We start from the raw sequence: 22203 nt of genomic DNA, 5'->3' as shown, positions 1-22203 counted from the left end.
CAGAAAGAGAAACAGATGAAAACCATGAAAATCAGAACTTGATTGTGGAAAAAGTTGGCCTTTCCCAGGACAGAGATGGGGTACTAGACATAGGTAAAAAAAAATTTCAGATGTAATTTGATGGATAGAAGTAATTTCTTAAAATTTTATTAAAAAATAATTTCTTCAAATAATAAGACATAATTTGGGAAAGGATACATTATATTTTTTATATTTTTTGCTGAGATAAAGTGGACTGAGGAGATGGGAGCTCTCTTATTATGTAAGGTCACTTTCCATGTTAATATTGTTCTTGTTTGATACAGACGAGTATGAGCTCCCTGGGGACAAGGATGAACTCTGTCAGCTGAAAAATACAATGGTGATGGAGCTGATGTGGGTACAACAAGCCATCAACAGCCGCAAACATGTAAGGTTTTGTGCTTTATGTAGCTAGCTGTACAGTGGTGAAGCTAGCAGCACAGTGGTGAAGCTAGCAGCACAATGGTGAAGCTAGCTGCACAGTGGTGAAGCTAGCAGAACAGTGGTGAAGCTAGCAGAACAGTGGTGAAGCTAGCAGCACAGTGGTGAAGCAAAGTATTGTAGTGAAGCTCACAACTACGGCTATCCGCAGTGTAAAGAAGCTTGGTACACTGTGAATATTTGATACTCTTGACTTAGTCCTCTCTGTTCCTTATGGAACACAGGTCCTCCACCATTTCCTTCCATTTCATCCGATCCCCGGCTATTAATTTTGCTGTCTTCCAAGACATCCCTGTTGGCTTCAGTTCTTCTAGAAGACCCGCCCTCCAGGTCTGTCTTGGGCGCCCTCTTTTCCCCTTTCCCTGGGGGTTCCACTCAAGCGCTTGGTGTGTCACATTTGGGTGAGACTTTTGTAGCGTGTGTCCCACTCAGTGCCACTTCCTCCTTCTTTTTGCACTTTCATAGGCTCATTGGATACTCTAATAAACTAGTATTTTAAATAAACCTTTATACTCTAAACCTGAAATGTCTAGTTTTTTTAGCTTAAAATTTAACTTTGCTCAAAAAAAATTACAATTTACAAGGTTAGTTTCTTTTTCTAGAAAAGCCTAGAAATTTTACCTATTTTTTAATCAACATAAATGAAATTTTATTGTGAGCTTTTCAGAAGTTTTAAAGAATTTTAGAGCTATGTACAGTGGGGTTTTTTTTTGTATAAGAATCTTTACTGTCTGAATCATGAAACTTTTAATTTATTCTAATCTATCACAATACCTGTTGTTGGAACACGCTCACTAGACTGTAAAAATGTGTGTGTAAAATGTTTTTAATCAAATTTTTTTCTAATCCAAGTTTTTAATTGTTTATTATTTAGTATCTACGGATGAAGCATGAGTTGATGTAGACAACTTGTTGTGACCCAGATGAATGTGAAATGGCAAGAGCTCACAAGTTATCAAAATTATCTATTTTTGTACATTTGTATAAATAATTATTAATAAAATTTTATGTACATAATTAATACTAATAAATTGATTTAATGTTTGTGATAATAATTTGTTTAAAAAAAAAATTAAATAGATTCTGTTCATCATTTTTTTTTCAATACATGTTTATAATGCAGTAGTAATCAGGTCTGGATTGGTTTCTTCCTAAGACTAACCCCCTGTCATTTTTCCCTCATGGGAGAGTACAATAAACTTGTTCCACACAGAATAGTTCCTAACACCTAATCTCCTCTATAACCCTAGCCCTAACCATAGAGTTGGTTAGGATTAGTTGAGGTTTGTGGTCAATTTGTAGTCAACATGGTGATAATGTCCTCCTCTTCTTTTTGGGTTGAGGTTAATTTTTTTATTTTTTTTTTTTGGGGGGGGGGGTGGTATTTATCTGTACCCATAGTGATCATAGACTTAGTGTTTGTTGTACAGTCAATGTAAGCTTGGGGGGAGGGTTAACATAATGAATGGACTGGCAAATGCCCTCTCTTGGACTTGACGACAACCACCTGACCCCCTTCTCACACTGCTGTGCCTGCATGATCCCTCCGAGAGATGCCTGAGAAGAAAAGCACAGACCCTCACTGACACAGCGGGGCCCGTGTAGCGGGTTCCCTTAAATATTCCCTGACCTTGGAGCTGACCATCAAAACCAATCCCCGACCTTGAACCTAGCCATTGTAATACAACGAGGAACAACAGTAAGGAATCCGTCACTTATAATTAACAAAGAATACGAGTAGCGACCAGAAAATCTTGTCTTTACATAAGTATCAGGGATCATGTACATCTTGTATAATACAAAAAACATTTTAATGCACCACCAAATACTGCACAATATAATATAACAATTTCCCTCCTCCCCTACTATGTATTAAATGCAAAACCAGTACTCACAATGAGAGTTTCTTCTTCAACGAGATGGAATTTGTATAGAAACTTTACTTTTACCCCCCCCCCCCCCTTCCTCCCCGGAAAATTTAGCCCGTCCCCCGAAAATATCAAGTCGTCGCCCCCACCCCCCCACCCCCCCCCTGCACACAATTTTGATTACAGATAGCCCTAATGTAAGAAATGACACAATTTATTTGTCTCAACTTTAAACTCGGTGATAATAAACGAAAACTTAGTTGTTGTCTGTTTTTATGTGTATCTTTAAATATTTGGTAATAAGTAGGAATTTTTGCCAGATGTGTTAGTCACAAGGTGTGGGGGGAATGGCACCTTTTAGGGGTGAAACCACGACGAAAAATCATAACACTTACTGTAAAACCATGTTTTACTGAGTAAATATTTTAAAAAATAATAAAGGGAGAGGTGTGAGACCCTGAGTTCTCGCATTGAGTGGCACCCGACCTAGTGACGTCAATGCTTCTGGAATCCCCGAGAAGAATAATTACGAGTAAAGTCCCTGGGCATTCTGAAGGTATATATATATATATATATATATATATATATATATATATATATATATATATATATGCATAGGCGTATCGAGGGGGTGGGGGGTGCGGATCGCACCGGGTGACACCATTTAGGGGGTGACACCAAGGCAAAAAATAGTATAATATATAGAAAAAGATTTGAAGGGGGTGCAAATCGAAAGTTCGAGGGAGGGTGCAAATCGAAAATTGAAAGTTTGTCCCCGGGAAGAGTCGCTACGCCTCTGGGGGGGTGACACCATTAAGTGCCGCACCGGGTGACACCCGACCTCGCTACGCCACTGCATATTTGTGCATATGTATATATATGTATATATATATATATATATATATATATATATATATATATATATATATATATATATATATATATATATATATATATATATATAGCAGTGACGTAACATGACCGTTCTGATACAAAAGCTGAATATTACACCAGTGATATTTAGATAACCATTAATGTTCTATCAGCACTTTAGATTTTATCAACCAGGGCCTAAACGTACTCTCATTATTTCACTAATGCTGAAGTATTGACTCAGTGCCGGCGCCAGGTTATTTAGCGCCCTAGGCAAAACTTATAAAAATGCTTTCACAAAAATATTACAAAAACATATGTATAAGAAAACAATTCATTAGAAGTGACATATCAATTTATTATCAATGGCATACACGTTTGTAAGTAGACATCAAAATCAAATTTTACGTGCTTCCATCGTCTCAAAAGTCTGTACTCATTCCTTCAATTCCAGTGTGGAAGCGTAATCACATTTTATTGAAATTGTTGCTAAGTCCACGAGTGTAGTTTGTACTTTACGACATAGCCCCCCTACCCCCCTTAAAAAATCTTAAGTGCTTTCCCCCCCCCCCCCCCTCCCGGGGGGAAAAAGTCTGGAAAAAAAAACTAAAAAAAGTTCTTGCATTGTTGGACTCTCTTCAATCCTCCCAAGGTGAGTTCCAAAACGGAATTAAATGTCCTTAGTTATAATTGTAAAATGTCTATATTGTGTGATTATGTAACGATTTTTTTGTTTTTGAAAATTAAAAGGCTATAAATGTTATATATATATATATATATATATATATATATATATATATATATAACTTGTTATATATGAATCTTTTAGGAGAGGGTGAAAAATATGAAAAGACAATTAATTAGATGTTTAATTTACTACTAAGACTGTATGTCTACTAACATTAAGTATTGCAATCTACAACGGCTACTGATGTATTTGTTTTTCAACTTGATAATGCTAAAACAAACTACCAAACTATTTTGTTTAGAACTTAAGCTCTATATAATTTTTACAGTAGCAAATAATAGCTTAAAGTTGTATTTATATGTAAGGTGCAGGAATTTGAACTGAATGTAAAGTTAAGCAACGAATTATCTCCCATTTAAATATTCAAATAACAAAATTTAATTTATTCAAGGGAAATAACTTTCACAAGAATTGCTAAATTAACTAATAGTAACTAATACATGTTTGAAAAACACAAGGTAACGCTTTAAATTTCAAAACGTAATATTTATAACAAATATTTTGTATCTTTATCTATGTAGCCTTGCAAAAACAATATATTTTACCGATTAAATACTTAAACTGTAGGTTTTGTTTGAAAGTATAAAACCGGTAGCTTTATTATAACATACTTCTATTCAATTTTGATGACGCTTATAATTTTGCACGAAGTACAAAACGTAGAATCTAGATATAAAATTTTGGGTCCCTAATATAAAGGGACGTCTTTCAAAAAATCAAAAACGGGTAACTGTTTCAGACATGGTTAGTATTACTGATTAAATATTAAAAAAAAAACTATAATTTGAAAAAAAAAAGTTTACAGTTTGTTATAAATTCTATCCTATTTAATAAATATCAATACTTTAAGAGTGGTAATAAAGATTCCTAAAAAAATTAAGATTTTTCAACTAGAGAACGCCTACCTTTCTTTGTAGTGTGTTCCGTCCTGAATTTAAATAATTTAACTTACGATGAACTCGACTACTCGATATGCTCTACTACATTCACAACACATATCAGACTTCGATATCTAAACATAACTAGACTCGATGCTCCAGAACTATGACACCAACTCGTTTAACTTCACCAAGCTCTACAAACGATACTCCCAATCAACAACGATTTTACTGGACCTACTACTACAATTTAACAGTCAATATAATTCGATACCACAAGAATCGATACTCCCGAACTCCAGAACTACAATACTTCATCACCTGCATTCTCATTTCTCTACTATTCCACTAGACCTTCAACTACACAACAGCCAAATAAAAAATACGACACTAATTTAACACTTACATATTTTATACCTACGAAACCATTAGTGTATCCTCCAGACCTTTTTCTCCCCGAAGAGATGCCTGCAAGAAACCCTGGAAACCATATCAGCAACAGCCTTCCGCCGTTACTCCCAAATCTAAACGAGTCATCTTCTTCTTCTTCTACGTTCTTAATTTTTAGTGTTGGGAGGGATCGAGCCTTATCTACCAGAGGGTTTGAACTCGATACTTTTTTTTCGAATTTATCAACCATGAGCTTTGCCGACTCGACCATGCTTCCATCACAATTAAGGATTACGTGTCAACTGGTTATGCGCCATTGACTCCGATTTCAGCCTGCTTTTCTTTTTGGATTTGCTTCCATAGCCTTTGTCCAACCAAGAATAAACTACAAGGCAGCAGTTGTTTGATTTTGGAGTTGTCTCTCCTAAAAGAGTGGCTGTCCCCAGCTAACGAGCCTCAACTGCCCGAGTGTTCGAACTCGAGACTTTCGGTTTAGCAACCATGAGCTTTACCGACTCGACCACGCCGACCCCCAAACGAGTCATCAAAACTTACCAAACAAGTGACAATACTTTGAACACCCCGGTCAAAGTGACTGGTAAAAAGCGCCCCGACCTTTCCAAATTAGAGAGGAGGGGTTGCATTTTCACCAGCGCGAATAAATATAGACTTATATAGACCTAATTTTGGGGTGGAGGTGCAAAATTGATAGTTCGTCCTCGGTGCCGAAATAGATCGCTACTCCTTTATAAAAGATATTAATTATTAAGTAGTTTTCGATAATAGCGATTAAAACTTTTGCGCCCCCCTAGGGATGGCGCCCTAGGCGACCGCCTAGTTTGCCTTATAGGTAGCGCCGGCCCTGTATTGACTAGACAAATGTGTTATCATTATGTTTTTCTAACATTGTATTAGCAGCGGTATACAGAGGCGTAGCGAGTGGGGGGGGATAACATATGTCCCCGGGCGCCGACCTTAGGGGGGGCGCCAAAATGGATTGGAAAAACAAATCAAAAGTTCAAGGGGGGGGGTGCAAATCGACAATTTGTCCCCGGGCGCCGGGAAGGGTCGCTACGCCTCTGGCGATATACGGTGGAGGTACTCCGGGGATGGGGGGGGGGGGGCTTTGAGATGTCTGAAAGAAGCTCTGCATCGACGTTCCGCAAGTTTATAAATAGCTTTCATCCTTTACTATTTCTCGCATGTGCCACAAACGAGGAAGTTAAATTAAAACTACGTCACCAGTGCTATAATGGGAGTTGTTCCACGCAACATACATTGTCAGCAAAGTTTTAGTTCGTATGCAGTTTCCCTCCCCTCCCCACCCACACACAAACACTCTTGGGATTTAGTTTGCGGTGTTTCTTTCAGACATATTTATCCGAGGGGATGGGACGGACATTTGAAAATTTTGGGGGATGGGAGGTATTAAACATTCCGAGGAAGGGGAGGATGGGGGGGGGGAGGGCAGGCACTAGGACCTCTGAAGAGATGCGTTGTAGAAACTGTGAAAAACTAGTCGATATCTACACACATTAATTGATAGGGTTATAGATAGGGTTTAACCTATTATTGTTATGTAGGGTGTGAGTTGATATTAGCTTTGTTAAACATGTGCGTAAACAATTAGTTTATAATGAGTTTGGGTTAGTAGAGAGAAGAAAAATAATCACTTTTTTACTGATTATTTCTCTATAAAATTTAGAAAAATGCAGGTCATTGTATGCAGTTTGATAGGATATTTTTAATGCAATAAATAGGTTGAAGGTTAAAGGTAAAAAAGTAGAACAATGTAACGTTTGTTTGAATAGAGCGTTCGGCTTGCAGAGAGAAAAGTTTTTTTTCTTCTCTACAAGTACCAGGTCCAGTTTACCTGCTGGTTCCAGGTAGGTTCAATAGGGGGGTGGGGGGGGGGGGGGTGAGGCCGATTTTGTTTCTTCAGCTGAACTTTGGCCCGACTGGTTAAAACTAAGTGCTGGGGGGTGGGAGGAGGTTAGGTCATACCGCGTGACGTCACTGCTAGGAAATATATAGCCTACGGGAACACAGCTTGAGCGTCGTGTGTTGGGGAAATCTAGGTCATCAACGTGTGTGTTTTTATCAGTTACCTACTTTTGTTATCGGATAACAAAACTAAGGGTATGACAAAAAAAATTTGGGTTTCGCTAGTTCGATGTCGTAACGTCATTACTAGATCAGAGAGGTGTGGAGTGGTAAGTACTACTTTTAAAATATGTAACTTCACAATTATATTAGTCTTATTTCGATTTAGATATGTATTTTTAAAAAGTAATGTGTACGGTGATTTTTTTTCCTTTCATAATCCGTTATTTATGAGCGAATCCGCATGCAGATGTGTTTATCCGCTTAATCAATACGCTAACCCGTTAATCTACTGAAAAGTGCTGTAATGTGAACGGGAAAACCCGATGCACAGTTGTCGAACCTCGAGCGACGCCGTGTTGAAGCATGGTGGACCAACTGCTAGCAGTTCTGTTCTGGGTCATTTTAAACTGCTAGCGATCTTTCTGCCTCGTCTTGCTGTAGAATCTATACGACGTAAGATAAACCTCATTATTTGATTTATAATTATAGTTATAAGTTAAAGTGATTTTTTTTTTAAATTATTTTTTAATTTGTATCTACTTTGCTGGGGTGATCAATATCATGCGTCTCGGTGTTTAAACAAGATGTTTGGTATTTACTTTACGTAGGCCACGCCCTCGTCGGCGCATGCGCGATTGATCAGTAAAATCCTCGCCATCTGGGCAATATTATCCACACACAGTGGCGTAGCGAGGTCGGGTGTCACCCGGTGCGGCACTTCATGGTGTCACACCCCCCCCCCAGAGGCGTAGCGACGCTTCCCAGCGCCCGGAGACAAACTTTCAATTTTCGATTTGCGACCCCCCCCCCCTCCAACTTTCGATTTGCACCCCCCCCCCCCCCCCCCACCACCACCACCACCACTCTTGTCGGGATTTGTCAAATTTGCTCTTAAAAGACTTTTTAACACTCGAATTAATCACTTAATCAAGTGGAATTATCATTTTTCTCTCCCCGTAAATGGGGATGGATCGGACACACATTAAGAAAAGAAAAAGAAAACATCGCAAAACATGCTTTGGAATGGAATCCCCAGGGAAAAAGGAGGGTGGGCCGGCCAAGGAAGACATGGAGAAGAACGGTTGAAGAAGAGGCGAAAACAGCTGGGCACACATGGGCACAGATTAGGGGAGCAGATCAAAACCGAGTCCGCTGGAGATGTGTGGTTGCAGCCCTTTGCACCCCCCACCCTTCAAGTTTTTCTCTATAAATTTTGCTATTTTTTGCCTTGGTGTCACCCCCCTAAATGGTGTCACCCGGTGCGGTCCGTACCCCCCCCCCCCCCCCCCGTCCCCCCGTCCCTCCCTCGCTACGCCACTGTCCACACAGCAACTAAATTATCACCAAATTACTTGGACAATATGCTCAGTAAGCTCAGTGATTGGTATTGATCAATTGGACCGTCAATGAAAAGACGAAGCAGAGTTCTGTGGTCAATTGCTACAAAAATCACTCTACATCCATGCCCAGCATCAGCCATCATAGCCTGGGTTCCACTCATTAGTCAGTAAGGCGTTCCTGAGTCCACCCAACTCTGATGGGTACCTGATTGGGGTAGAGTAATGTAGTAATCGGCTGACCACATGATCCCTTCACATGGCCAGGGATAAGGACTACTCGATTTGTCCCTTTGAATGTCTTATGTGTAGTGTTTCTTCCAGACTTTTTTTCTCCGGGGGGGGGGGGGGGGGGCGCCACTTGATATTTCGGGGGAGGGGGGGGGGGGGGGGCGGACACTGGTATAAGTATATGTTTTCTATATAAATTGCATTTCGTTAGACTTTCTTCTGGGGGAGGGGGGTTCCAAGAGATGCCTGGAGTAAACTCTGCTCATCTGCGTCACTTTCCTTTTTTTAAGACCCTAATTACTATCATTATAGACCTTGCCTGACTCTTGCATTGTAGAATACATCTTGCCTCAGTTGCCTGACCCCCCTCCTTGTATTAAGGATCGTGTGAACCCCCTCCTTGTATTAAGGATCTTGTTGAACCCCCCTCCTTGTATTAAGGATTTTGTTGAACCCCCCCCCCCCCCCCCCCTCGTATTAAGGATCTTGCCGGATGATCCCCAACTAGTATTGAATATTTTTTTACATTCCACTTTTGGTTTCAAGTGTTACCACTCCAGTGCAAGTTATCAGGCCGTAACCGAAATAAGAAAGTTTGATCTAGTGATCGATATCGATCAGTAGCTGATCGGAGAGCAGTCTGAATAGGCTAAGTAACATAATTGGTAGCGTTTTAAACAGGTTATGGTACACTCGATGAGTCGGTGATGATCGTAAGGTGAAACACTGTCAGTGTCACACTAGACAGGCGAGACACTGTCAAAGTAGGTAGTTGGGTGAGACACTGTCAAAGTAGACAGGTGAGACACTGTCAAAATAGACAGGTGACACTATCAGTGTCACACTAAATAGTTGGGTGAGAGACTGTCAGTGTCACACTAGAAAGTTAGGTGAGACACTAGTTAAGTGGTAGCAGATGGTGAGACTCAATGGCAGTGATGGTAGTTAGATGAGACATAACCGTTTCTTTCGACTCTACTGTTAGGCTATAGCAGCTATATGAAATTGCGATAATTAAAAATTAACGGAGGTTTTGTTATATGTGTTGCAGTGCAATAACCTGCCAGGATATGTCAACAAATAGAGGACAAGTTGCGGGGTTTTAAGCAGTAAAACAGCAGGGTGTGAGATTTAAAGAACTATCAAGGTGAGATAGAGAGGGGGGGGGGGGGCTATAACAAGCAAGAAATTAATTTTGGATATAGGTACATTAAAGAATATCAAAGCTAAAATACTTGAAGCATCCTTGAGATTTTTTTTTTTTAAAGGTAAGTTTGCGCTAAGACATCAACAGAGTTTCTTCCAGGCATCCTTTCGGGGGGGGGGGGGGGCGCGAACGAAATGAAATGTATATAAAAAATATATACTTTTAACTATGTCCGCCCCGTCCCCCACCCCGGAAATTTTAGTCCGCCCCCCGAAAATTTCAAGCCCCCCCCCCCCCCCCGGAGAAAAATACTGGAAGAAACAATGCACCCCCTCCCTTGGACGAATTCGATAAAATGTATAATGTAGGCCTATACAGAAAAAAAAAATTACTTTAACCAGTATCCGTCCCCAACCCCCACCCATCCAGCGAAAGGAAAGTTTCCCTTTCGAACCTGACAGTCCATGTGGAAAGTCTTTCTTCTTCTTCTACTTCGTTCTTTATTCTAGAGATCGAAGGGATTCCTTCCAACACAATTAAGAATTACATGTTAACTTGTTATGCGCTATGTGGCAAGTGAATTAGAGTTTACTTGTTTCTGTAACCTCGGCATATGAAGGTCAATGAAGGATATTGTGGTCAGTGGTCAGCACTATGCCCAGTTTTTTTTTAGCGCTGACTTATAATAATCTTTTGTTTTGTTTTTTATTTCAGAAAGTGTGTGAGTAGGATCACCGTTTGGGGCTTGTTGGACTAAGAACAAGTTTCACAACGTGAAGAAAAAAGTAACCGAAAAGATGCCTAGATCCCAGCCAATCGAAAGACAGGTCATTTCTAATTATAGCCTGAAGACAGTTCTAGGTCTGCTCCTGACCTACTTTGTACTGTACTTCGCCATCCCCATCCCCATACCACGCCTACCAGGGATGATTGACAGGCTAGTCTACACGCTCCGCCTACAAAGCTTTTCCTGCCTCACGCTGATTGGTGGGATAATTGACGTCGCACACACGCGCTTTCACACCATCGCGATTGATCCAATCAACGGCCGAGGCGAACACCACGTGGCCGTGAGTGTCAGGTACTTGACCAATACGGTGGAGCAGTTCATCGTCAGCTTTGTAGGTCAGATGATCCTGGCGACCTACTTAACAGAACCGCAAATGAAAAACATTCCAATTCTCGTAGCGTTCTTCGTCTTCGGACGCATTGCGTTTTATTTCGGCTACAAGATCAACTATTTGAAAAGAGCCGTTGGTTTTGCGGCTACTTTCACTGTCAACATGGCTATATGGATAGTGGTGATGTTCTGTGTTTTGTCCGAAATGTTGTCTTGATAAATCGCTGCTGGAATCAACACCAAAACAGAACTTCCGGCAACACGGAATTTTGGGATCGTCCATCGAAAAGCTCCAAGTAGATAAGGGATAAACTTTGATACAGACCTATCTTTGAACAAAAGCTATAGTTCATTGATGTTCAGTGTGGCGAACATTAAAAAGACAGTTTTTATTTTTAAAAGTATGTATGTAAAGAACTGCATAAAAAACCTTGGCATTATTGAAAATACCGATGTCCGATAATAGACTCTTCCAAAAATAGGTATGTTAGGTTATTAGTAGTATTGTAATCTGGATAATTTTTATGGTTAGAAATTAGGTTTAGTCGTATAGGAGGACTAGGATTGGGATAAGGGTTAGGGATAGGGTTGGCATTGACATTAGCAAGCCATGTGTGTATTTTAGGGCACCCCGTCAAAAGAGCGCACGACAAAAGAGCGCCGACATAAGAGCACAGACAAAAGAGCGCCGACATAAAAGCGCAATCAATTAAAAAAACACATGTTGTACGCTAAACGAATATGACATGGTTAACACTTGTTTTAATTAAACAATCGGCAGTACGATAAAACGACATGTGTTTATTTATATATTATGGTTAATATGTTATGAATGCAATTTGAAAATATTTCTAACCCAAGTAACGTGGAGAAGATATTGGTCGAAGGCTACAGATATCGAAAGGACAGATCAAATGCTGATGGAAGTACGACACGGAGATGCTGCAAGAAAGATGGCTGCCGAGGACGGATGAAAATGTTGAACGATGATGTTCTGTCAAGGGTTGGAAAAACAAGGCAGATTATACAACAAGCCAGAGCAGGAATTTTGATGGAAGTAGCACCTCATTTGCCGGCATACGTCGCTTCACAACGTGCAATAGAAAGACAGAGAAAACGAAGCAGCTACCATAACCAAATCTGCAGAACGTTTCAAAGATAACAATTCCTAAACCTCTTCAAACGAGAACAAGTGGGATTCCGGACCGACTGACGTTTACAGAATGATGATGTTCGTAACAATAGATAATATCAATCGTCAATACCAGTTTTTTTTGGTTAAATAAACAGAACAATTATTTTTTTAATGAAACAATAAAGAGTTAACATCAAACAATGCCTTCTGATCTGAGTTAATTTTCTTGTTCCTATTTATTGAATATGGTATGTCGGCGCTCTTTTGTCGGCAAATTAGTGCGCTCTTATGTCGGCGCTGGTATGTCGGCGCTCTTTTGTCTGCGCTCTTGTGTCGGCGCTCTTTTGTCTGCGCTCTTATGTCGGCGCTCTTTTGTCGTGCGCTCTTTTGACGGGTCACCGTATTTTAGTCAACTACCAAGTAACTTGACATCCCTTTTTTTAAGAAGATGTTATTATCGGACACTGGTATAAAAAAAATCCCCACGTAGGCCTATATAAGGTATTACTTGTTGTGAACAGCCTTCGTGTAGGTACTGATAGAATCCCCTACAGCTGACCGCAAATGCCCGTAAACCGTGGTCCCGAAAACAAATGCGGTTCTTCGAAATAGTTGAATGACAGACTTTATGCTGCTTTTTGAATGACTAAATGTTCTTAAACTGAATGGCTGGCCTCAATACGGTTCTTTATTTGGTAGCGTGTAATTTGTAAATAGTAAAGAGTGTGTGTAGTATTGCGGTGCTAGTTTCAATATCAGTTGTCAGTGCTTCTTACGGTATACCAGTTATTCCTGGAACCTTCCCCTTTTTTTCATCTGTTTTACAGAGTTTCTTCCAGGCATCTCTTCGCCCCCCGAAAAAATTTTACCGCCCCCCCCCCCCCCCCGAACGAAATGAAATTTATATAATTTATATAGAAAATATATACTTTTAACAGTGTCCGCCCCCCCCCCCCCCCCCCCCCCCGAAGAAAGTTTACCGCCCCCCCCCCCCCCGGAGAAAAAAGTCTGGAAGAAACACTGCTGTTTTATGGCTTCGTGTATCTCTTCCTTTGAAGAGTGGGTTACAGTCTTAAGACAGTCTCTTGCTGCTGGTGATATATCTTGAAGACAAAAGTCTGAAAGAAACATTGTGCAAATCTCTTCTTCTGTCCTTTTACATCTTTGGCCTTCACTACCTGTTTGGCTTTCCAGACATTTTATAAATTATTCTGTAAAGGTCCCGAGTATTCCCATAGTACATTGCTTCTTCCTGTTTTACTTGCCAGCAATTCTATAATATAAATATAAATTATATTATAATTCTGTTTGTTGTGCTACCAAATACTTCATCAAGGGAGTATACTCTAAAGCACTAACACTTAGATAATATATCTTGCCTAACCTCCCTTTGACCATATTATTAGAGAATCATCCTTTAAAAAGGATTTTACCTCTGTTTTATTTAATAAATTTTTATTTCCATAGTGTAATTAATTTGACTTATCATCCGCCGTATTTTGTTATGAAATTAAAATGATACATTATTTACTTTTACTGACAGCGGGGCTAATGGGAACTTTTACCAAAGTTTTTAAAGTTATTAAATGTATTTTTTTAAATTGCACTAAGGGAGGCAATTTATTCAATTGCTAAGGCCAACAAAAATCAACAGCAATCTAATGAAAAAAAGGTAATCAAGACAAATCTGATTGTATGTTAACATACAGATAAATCTACTTTCATTATATAAATTGTGTAAAAATAATAATATTTCAAGCCACGTTTTAAAATCCTGCTTTAACCTAAAGCTAAGAGCTTTAGCTTTATTTTAAAAAGGTTTCAAACACTTGAGATCACAGCATGCCTTTAACGAAGCATAATCATTGCAAAAATGGAAATTTTGGATCTCCTAATTCAGGGGACAACGATGAATTAATAAAACAAAGTCTCAGGATAACTCACCCGGGGCGTGTTCGGAGTTCGGACGCACCTGTTAATGTATTGTGAACTACTATAATACTTCTTCTTGTCCATATTCTATCAAACTCTTTAAAACGAACTTACGCGCTATATCGCTACCGGGTTAGCCCTGGGCGCCAAATTGCACCGTGTCGGGCGCCGGCAAACTCGCCCGATTCAGAGTACGACCAAACGCCCCATCTTATTCATAGTCTATCGCACAGTTTAAAACGAACGAAGTCGCCATAGCGCTCACGGGATAACACCTGGCGCCAGATTGCACCTGCCGGGGCGCCGCCAGTACGAAATCGTAGTAGTATTCTGAACAACTTCCCAAAGTTTCGTGGCCATCGGACGAAAGGTGTAGTAGTAATGCATAAAAGACAGACATGCAAAAAAAAAAAAAACATTGCTTTTTATTTATATATATGGACAGCAGTCAGGATATGGACAGAGGTCAGGATATGGAGAGAGGTCAGGATATGGGAGGTCAGGATATGGGAGGTCAGGATATGGGAGGTCAGGATATGGACAGAGGTCAGAATATGGACAAAGGTCAGGATATGGACAGAGGTCAGGATATGGACAGAGGTCAGGATATGGACAGAGGTCAGGATATGGACAGAGGTCACGATATGTACAGAGGTCAGGATATGGACAGAGGTCAGGGTATAGACAGAGGTCAGGATATGGACAGAGGTCAGGATATGGACAGAGGTCAGGATATGGACAGAGGTCAGGATATGGACAGAGGTCACGATATGTACAGAGGTCAGGATATGGACAGAGGTCAGGGTATAGACAGAGGTCAGGATATGGACAGAGGTCAGGATATGGACAGAGGTCAGGATATGGACAGAGGTCAGGATATGGACAGAGGTCAGGATATGGACAGAGGTCAGGATATAGACAGAGGTCAGGTTGGCGTACAAGAGTCGAGTCGCCATGCCTCTTATTTTATTTATATAAGCGACTTGACCTATGAGATTTATTGTTTGGGTTAGATTTATCGCAGTCCCTAGAATTAAGTTATTCATTGACAAATGGTTCCTACACTAGGTTTGTGTCTACTTCAGTCTACAGTGACTGAGGCAGAGGTGTGTCAGTGGGTTAGAACGACCCCCCCCCCAGACACACACAAATAAATTGTCTCCCAAAACTGATTTGGGGTTAAGATACAGCTATCAGCGACTCCTTGATCAAATCACTTGCAACGTTTACAATTTCCAATTGCTGAGTGTCTTAAAACCACATCTGTTGTATATATATATATATATATATATATATATATATATATATATATATATATATTAAATATGTGTGTATATGTGTGAGTATATATATATATATATATATATATATATATATATATATATATATATATATATATATATATATATATATATATATATATATATATATATATATATATATATATATATATATATATATATATATATATATATATATATATACATATTATAAGACTATATATATATATAGTCTTATAATATGTGTGTGTGTATATATATATATATATATATATATATATATATATATATATATATATATATATATATATATATATATATATATATATATATATATATATATATATATATATATATATATATATATAAATTGCCTCCCTTAGTGCAATTTAAAAAAATACATTTAATAACTTTAAAAACTTTGGTAAAAGTTCCCATTAGCCCCGCTGTCAGTAAAAGTAAATAATGTATCATTTTAATTTCATAACAAAATACGGCGGATGATAAGTCAAATTAATTACACTATGGAAATAAAAATTTATTAAATAAAACAGAGGTAAAATCCTTTTTAAAGGATGATTCTCTAATAATATGGTCAAAGGGAGGTTAGGCAAGATATATTATCCTTTTTATTGAATTAAAAAATATATATTTGTTGTAGTTCTGTCAAAATCTTTAATTTTTTGTACACACGATTAAATGCTGCAAAAATAAATTAAAAACTTAAATCAGTAAAAAAAAAATAGAACGTGTGTGCCAACCACCTATAATCGAAACACCTGCGGTAAAATCATGTATTTGTGTACCTTATAGGAAAATCGTTGTAGTCCAATCAAATTGATAATTTTTGTATAAGAGCCCAAAATCCTAGCTACGCGACTTGTGATAATGGTCTACGACAGGGGTCGGCAACCTGCGGCTCGCGAGCCGCATGCGGCTCTTTTAGTGTCCAGTTGCGGCTCTTCAGCTCCATGCACAAATTTTAATAATTAATTTATTTTCAAAACTCATAAAAATATTAGTCTGCAACATTCGGTAATAAACGATATAACATAAGATATAAACAATAAACATTCACTATTCTATTAGAATATTTAGTTACTCCCTATCTCAATGTACTTCCTATTACATTGTCCATTCCGAATTGAAACATTCAACTCCATAGTGGATATCGCAATAAACTAAACGAGCTAAGTGTAAAACTGAAATGAAAACCCAGTCTATGTCTTGCTTGAAGAAGTAGTTTGGTTCGAAAAAAAGAATACTTTTTGTTGAATACATGGTTAGCGGTAAATTACTTAATTATGAAAAATCTGAAAAAAAATATCGTTATGAAACCAATGCTAGTATTCAATCACTTCAGCATGAATATAAACAAAATGAAGGGTGTTTTCACTAAGAGATATGAGCTGTTCAAAACAAATGCAAGTACTCTGACTTACATAGTAGATCCTCTCAAAACAAATTCAAATGAGATTATTTCATATATTCAAAGCTATTTATTTTAAATTATATATATAGTATGATATTTGTTTAGAATTATATATAAATATAAATATAAATATATATATATATATATATATATATATATATATATATATATATATATATATATATATATATATATACTCCTAAACAAATATACTATTGACATAAAAAAATGTTAGTGGCTCTTTAAAAACCGGGTAATGTTGTAAATTGTAAATGTGGCTCTTTCGGCTCAAAAGGTTGCCGACCCCTGGTCTACGATATTACTATACACATGAAAAATTGAACAAGCTCCCTTCACATCTAGCGGGAATTTCCCTTCACATCTAACGGAAATTCCCCATACTCACACCAAAAACTCACCGCCACAGATATGCGCAAGTTCTTTATGTTTACACAATTTGTACGAAAATAAACCATTCGTCTGTCTCAATCGCTGGATGGGATTTACTCCAAGGCAAACATCAACTGAACTAGGTTTACTTTTTCTTTTAAATATATTTCCTTCTCATACAGAGGTAATTATAATGTTTTAAACGCTTGGACAAGATTCATATATTCTAAAACTGTAATTACAATAATTATTAATTTAATATTAGACTAGATCTAGAATCTATTATTTAAATACTTTATTTTTTTAATTTTTACAGATCTAGATTAGAATCTAGATCTAGATCCAACTTCAATTTTAATATTAATTAAAAAGTACAGCTACTTAGAAAACGAAATGTAAAAAAAACCATATTTTTCGTTGTTGTAAGACAATGATCAGTGGCGTATGCAGGGGGGGGGGGGGGGGGTAGGGGGGGGGTCATAACCCCCCCCCATAGACCCCTCGGAATATATATAAAGTATGAGGGGGGGGGGCAAATCGAAAGTTTGAGGGGGGGGTGCAAATCGAAAGTTTGAGGGTGGGGGGGAGGGTGCAAATCGAAAGTTTGTCCCCGGGTAAAAATTGGACCCCCCCCCTCCTGAGACGATCCTGGCAACGCCACTGACAATGATGATCGGGTCCCTTACTCACATTACAATCAATCCGTCAGGTGCCATAACTCAACCCTGACCTAACAACAAGCGCAATCTAATCCATATCCATTACCAAAGAACTAATCAAGAGCCTGAGCCCTACTATACATTAGTGCGTCAGTGGTTTTTGCCGGTCCCTGATTCACGAATACACGAAGGTGGTAAACAGTACAGTGGTACCCACAAGTGCCAGTGTAGGATGTCAGTAATCAAACAGACCGACACGACGTTCGTCCTCATGTTATATTTATACTTGCTATCAAACATGCCAGGTAAGTTTGTGAGCGTCGTGCGATTTTGAGACATCAACAAAGCACAGTACTGACTGTTTTTCACACTATATATATATATATATATATATATATATATATATATATATATATATATATATATATATATATATATATATATATATATTGACTCGTTCTTAAATAAAGTCAGACAATTTTGGCCAATATTTGTCGTTTCGTTTTTAATTTGTGTATGCAAGGGGAAACAACTCAAATAATATTATTAAATAAATCAACCTTGCTCGGTTATTTCCCCTTAAATAAATTAGCTAGATTTATTTATAAATTAGATTTATCTCAAAAAAATTCAGTTGCCTTATATTCCGAAAGGTTTTTTTAAATATTTTAATACAAAATTACATAAAACCATGCTCTCTCTCTCTCTCTCTCCTCTCTCTCTCTCTCTCTCTCTCTCTCTCTCTCTCTCTCTCTCTCTCTCTCTCTCTCTCTCTATTACTGTTTAAAAAATAAAAAATGTAGTGTCTCTTTTTTTTTCTCGAATATTCCAAGCCTTGGTCGATGCGGCCTCCGTTACCTACAGGATGAACCTGGGGGGTTATGAGAAAAGCTGCGACCCCAGAGGCTGTCGGTACACTGGCGAAATGACAGGAGAGGTATGGCACTCGGCCATGACAGCCCAAGAGTGTTCGGATCCCGACTGGGCTACCCACTCGTCTATCAGACTTGAGTACTGCTCTACAGACTCGGAGTGTTCACACAATAGGTCATGGATGAATGTAGGTCCACCTTTTAGTAGAGTTACAATGTTCACATAATAGGTCATGGATGAATGTAGGTCCACCTTTTAGTAGAGTTACAATGTTCACGCAATAGGTCATGGATGAATATAGGTCCACCTTTTAGTAGAGTTACAATGTTCACATAATAGGTCATGGATGAATGTAGGTCCACCTTTTAGTAGAGTTACAATGTACACACAATAGGTCCTGTATGAATGTAGGTCCACCTTTTTAGTTTCCATTGATTAGCTATTATGTTTTAGTAAACTTAGTTACACGTTGTGATTAGTTCTCATTATTTAAGATTAGTTAGCCTTTTAGAAAAATGGATAACTTTTAAATATTTTAAGAGAAAAAAATTGACAAACTTTTTTTTGACGGGGTGGTCAAATGGTAGAGAATTCGATAGCTGGACCGAAGATTTCGAGTTCGGATCTTGGTTCGGACTGGTGGCTGTAGGATGTCACTGAGTCCACCCAGCTATGAAGGATACCTGACTTACGTAGGGGAAAGTAAAGGAGGGCTGGGCATAGTGCTGACCACACCATCCCTTCATATGCCGTGACCAAGAAACATATGTACTTCATCTGCCCACAGATCGCTAGGTTCTAAAGAGGAGCTTTACTATTACTATATTCACGATCATTTTCTTAGTTCAGAACGCTCGTGCGTGTGTGTGTGTGTGTGTGTGTGTGTGTGTGTGTGTGTGTGTGTGTGTGTGTGTGTGTGTGTGTGTGTGCTTGTGCGTGTGGTGGGGTGGGGTGGGGTGGACCATTTATATTCACGATCATTTTCTTAGTTCAGAACGCTCGTGCGTATGTGTGTGCGGGTGTGTGCGTGCGTGCGTGTGTGTGTGTGTGTATGTGTGTGTGCGTGCGTGCGTGCGCGTGGTGGGGTGGGGGGGGGGGGCGTATAATATCTTAGCTCTATACCAAAAAAAAATTAATTTCATCAAATTTCCTGAAAGAAAAAAGCCCACCCACAAAAAACTATTTACTGAGTTAAAATTAAAACCTACAACTCACTTGTTTATCATTATTCTTCAAATTTTTTTTCAGTTCTGCTACCTAGAGTTGAATCCTTGTCTTGACGACGGATGTTTGCCGGATGCTCACTGCTCATGCGCCAAGGGAAACCCCAGCGTCATCCGGTTTCTGCCGACTAAACTGAACGCGAAGTACCGATTGGCCGAATATAAATTGGTCGACGCGACAGCTAAAGATGACATGGAGATTGTCTCCAGGAGCAATGTTGTTGACTCTTCAGAGAAGTCTGGTGATTCTCTTCTGTTCCTTGCACTAACTGAATTCTTTATATATATATATATATATATATATATATATATATATATATATATATATATATATATATATATATATTTATATATATATATATATATATCGACAGAGAACTTTACTGTTGACGTCACTGTTTCCATCTTATATCGACAGAGAACTTTACTGTTGACGCCACTGTTTGCGTCTTATATCGACAGAGAACTTTACTGTTGACGCCACTGTTTCCATCTTATATCGACAGAGAACTTTACTGTTGACGCCACTGTTTCCGTCTTATATCGACAGAGAACTTTACTGTTGACGCCACTGTTTCCATCTTATATCGACAGAGAACTTTACTGTTGACGCCACTGTTTCCGTCTTATATCGACAGAGAACTTTACTGTTGACGCCACTGTTTCCATCTTATATCGACAGAGAACTTTACTGTTGACGCCACTGTTTCCGTCTTATATCGACAGAGAACTTTACTGTTGACGCCACTGTTTCCGTCTTATATCGACAGAGAACTTTACTGTTGACGCCACTGTTTCCGTCTTATATCGACAGAGAATTTTACTGTTGACGTCACTGTTTCCGTCTTATATCGACAGAGAACTCTACTGTTGACGTCACTGTTTCCGTCTTATATCGACAGAGAATTTTACTGTTGACGTCACTGTTTCCGTCTTATATCGACAGAGAACTTTACTGTTGACGTCACTGTTTCCGTCTTATATCGACAGAGAACTTTACTGTTGACGTCACTGTTTCCATCTTATATCGACAGAGAACTTTACTGTTGACGTCACTGTTTCCGTCTTATATCGACAGAGAACTTTACTGTTGACGCCACTGTTTCCGTCTTATATCGACAGAGAACTTTACTGTTGACGCCACTGTTTCCGTCTTATATCGACAGAGAATTTTACTGTTGACGTCACTGTTTCCGTCTTATATCGACAGAGAACTTTACTGTTGACGTCATTGTTTCCGTCTTATATGGACAGAGAACTTTACTGTTGACGTCATTGTTTCCGTCTTATATGGACAGAGAACTTTACTGTTGACGTCATTGTTTCCGTCTTATATGGACAGAGAACTTTACTGTTGACGTCAGCGTTACCAAGCGACGACTTGAGCAGTCAATGAACAGAAGCTGGCAGACTCGTGCAGGTAACCTGTCTACCTGACGTCATGTCCATGTGACGTCATGTCTACCTGACGTCATGTCTACCTGACGTTATGTCTACATGACGTCATGTTTACCTGACGTCCAGTCTATCCTGACGTCACTTCTACCTCATGTCATATGTACCCTGACATCAGGTCTACCTGACATCACGCCGTGACGTCACTTAATTCTAACAATGCATATACTTCGCAGGAACCGCCGCCATCTTGATAGGAAGTTTATCCGCCATCTTGGTTAGGTGCGACCAGCTGATTACAGAATTCTGAGGACAAATTGTTCAGTGATTTCTCTGCTCCCCCACCCCACACGGGACTCTCCCCCACCCCACACGGGACTCTCCCCCACCCCACACGGGACTCTCCCCCACCCCACACGGGACTCTCCCCCACCCCACACGGGACTCTCCCCCACCCCACACGGGACTCTCCCCCACCCCACACGGGACTCTCCCCCACCCCACACGGGACTCTCCCCCACCCCACACGGGACTCTCCCCCACCCCACACGGGACTCTCCCCCACCCCACACGGGACTCTCCCCCACACCACACGGGACTCTCCCCCACCCCACACGGGACTCTCCCCCACCCCACACGGGACTCTCCCCCCCCCCCCCACACAGGACTCTTCCCCCCCCCCCCCCACACGGGACTCTCCCCCACAGCACACAGGACTCTCCCC

At 39.4% G+C, this 22203-nt stretch overlaps 1 protein-coding gene and 2 long non-coding RNA genes across 3 annotated transcripts; all 3 read left to right on the top strand.

Annotated features, from left to right (window-relative positions):
- The first annotated feature begins 17 nt into the window (after nucleotides 1–17).
- On the top strand, nucleotides 18–1515 carry LOC131955889 (uncharacterized). The gene is made up of 3 exons (XR_009388910.1): nucleotides 18–93; nucleotides 306–409; nucleotides 1337–1515. It is a non-coding gene; the product is annotated as an uncharacterized LOC131955889 (long non-coding RNA).
- A 5790-nt stretch (nucleotides 1516–7305) lies between these two features.
- On the top strand, nucleotides 7306–10783 carry LOC131955888 (uncharacterized). The gene is made up of 3 exons (XR_009388909.1): nucleotides 7306–7432; nucleotides 9945–10040; nucleotides 10755–10783. It is a non-coding gene; the product is annotated as an uncharacterized LOC131955888 (long non-coding RNA).
- A 6624-nt stretch (nucleotides 10784–17407) lies between these two features.
- On the top strand, nucleotides 17408–21840 carry LOC131955873 (uncharacterized). Its single transcript, XM_059320171.1, has 6 exons — nucleotides 17408–17513; nucleotides 18039–18293; nucleotides 18822–19048; nucleotides 20110–20326; nucleotides 21427–21504; nucleotides 21716–21840. The coding sequence occupies exons 2-6, from the start codon at nucleotides 18221–18223 to the stop codon at nucleotides 21787–21789; spliced, it is 669 nt and encodes a 222-aa protein (XP_059176154.1). The 5' UTR covers nucleotides 17408–17513; nucleotides 18039–18220; the 3' UTR covers nucleotides 21790–21840.
- Nucleotides 21841–22203: the final 363 nt, after the last annotated feature.

This window comes from Physella acuta, unplaced genomic scaffold, assembly GCF_028476545.2.
Source record: "Physella acuta isolate Inbredline_101_S28 unplaced genomic scaffold, ASM2847654v3 ptg001112l, whole genome shotgun sequence".
NCBI classification, from domain to species: Eukaryota; Metazoa; Mollusca; class Gastropoda; family Physidae; genus Physella; species Physella acuta.
This window is presented reverse-complemented; position numbering and strand designations above follow the sequence as displayed.

Bases quoted from the DNA above. Each gene is read 5' to 3' on its own strand.
- LOC131955873 (XM_059320171.1), top strand. From the start codon at position 18,221: ATGTCAGTAATCAAACAGACCGACACGACGTTCGTCCTCATGTTATAT. The intron at 20,327-21,426 runs GTGATTCTCTTC...TTATATGGACAG, and splicing joins TGACTCTTCAGAGAAGTCTG to AGAACTTTACTGTTGACGTC. The intron at 21,505-21,715 runs GTAACCTGTCTA...TATACTTCGCAG, and splicing joins AAGCTGGCAGACTCGTGCAG to GAACCGCCGCCATCTTGATA.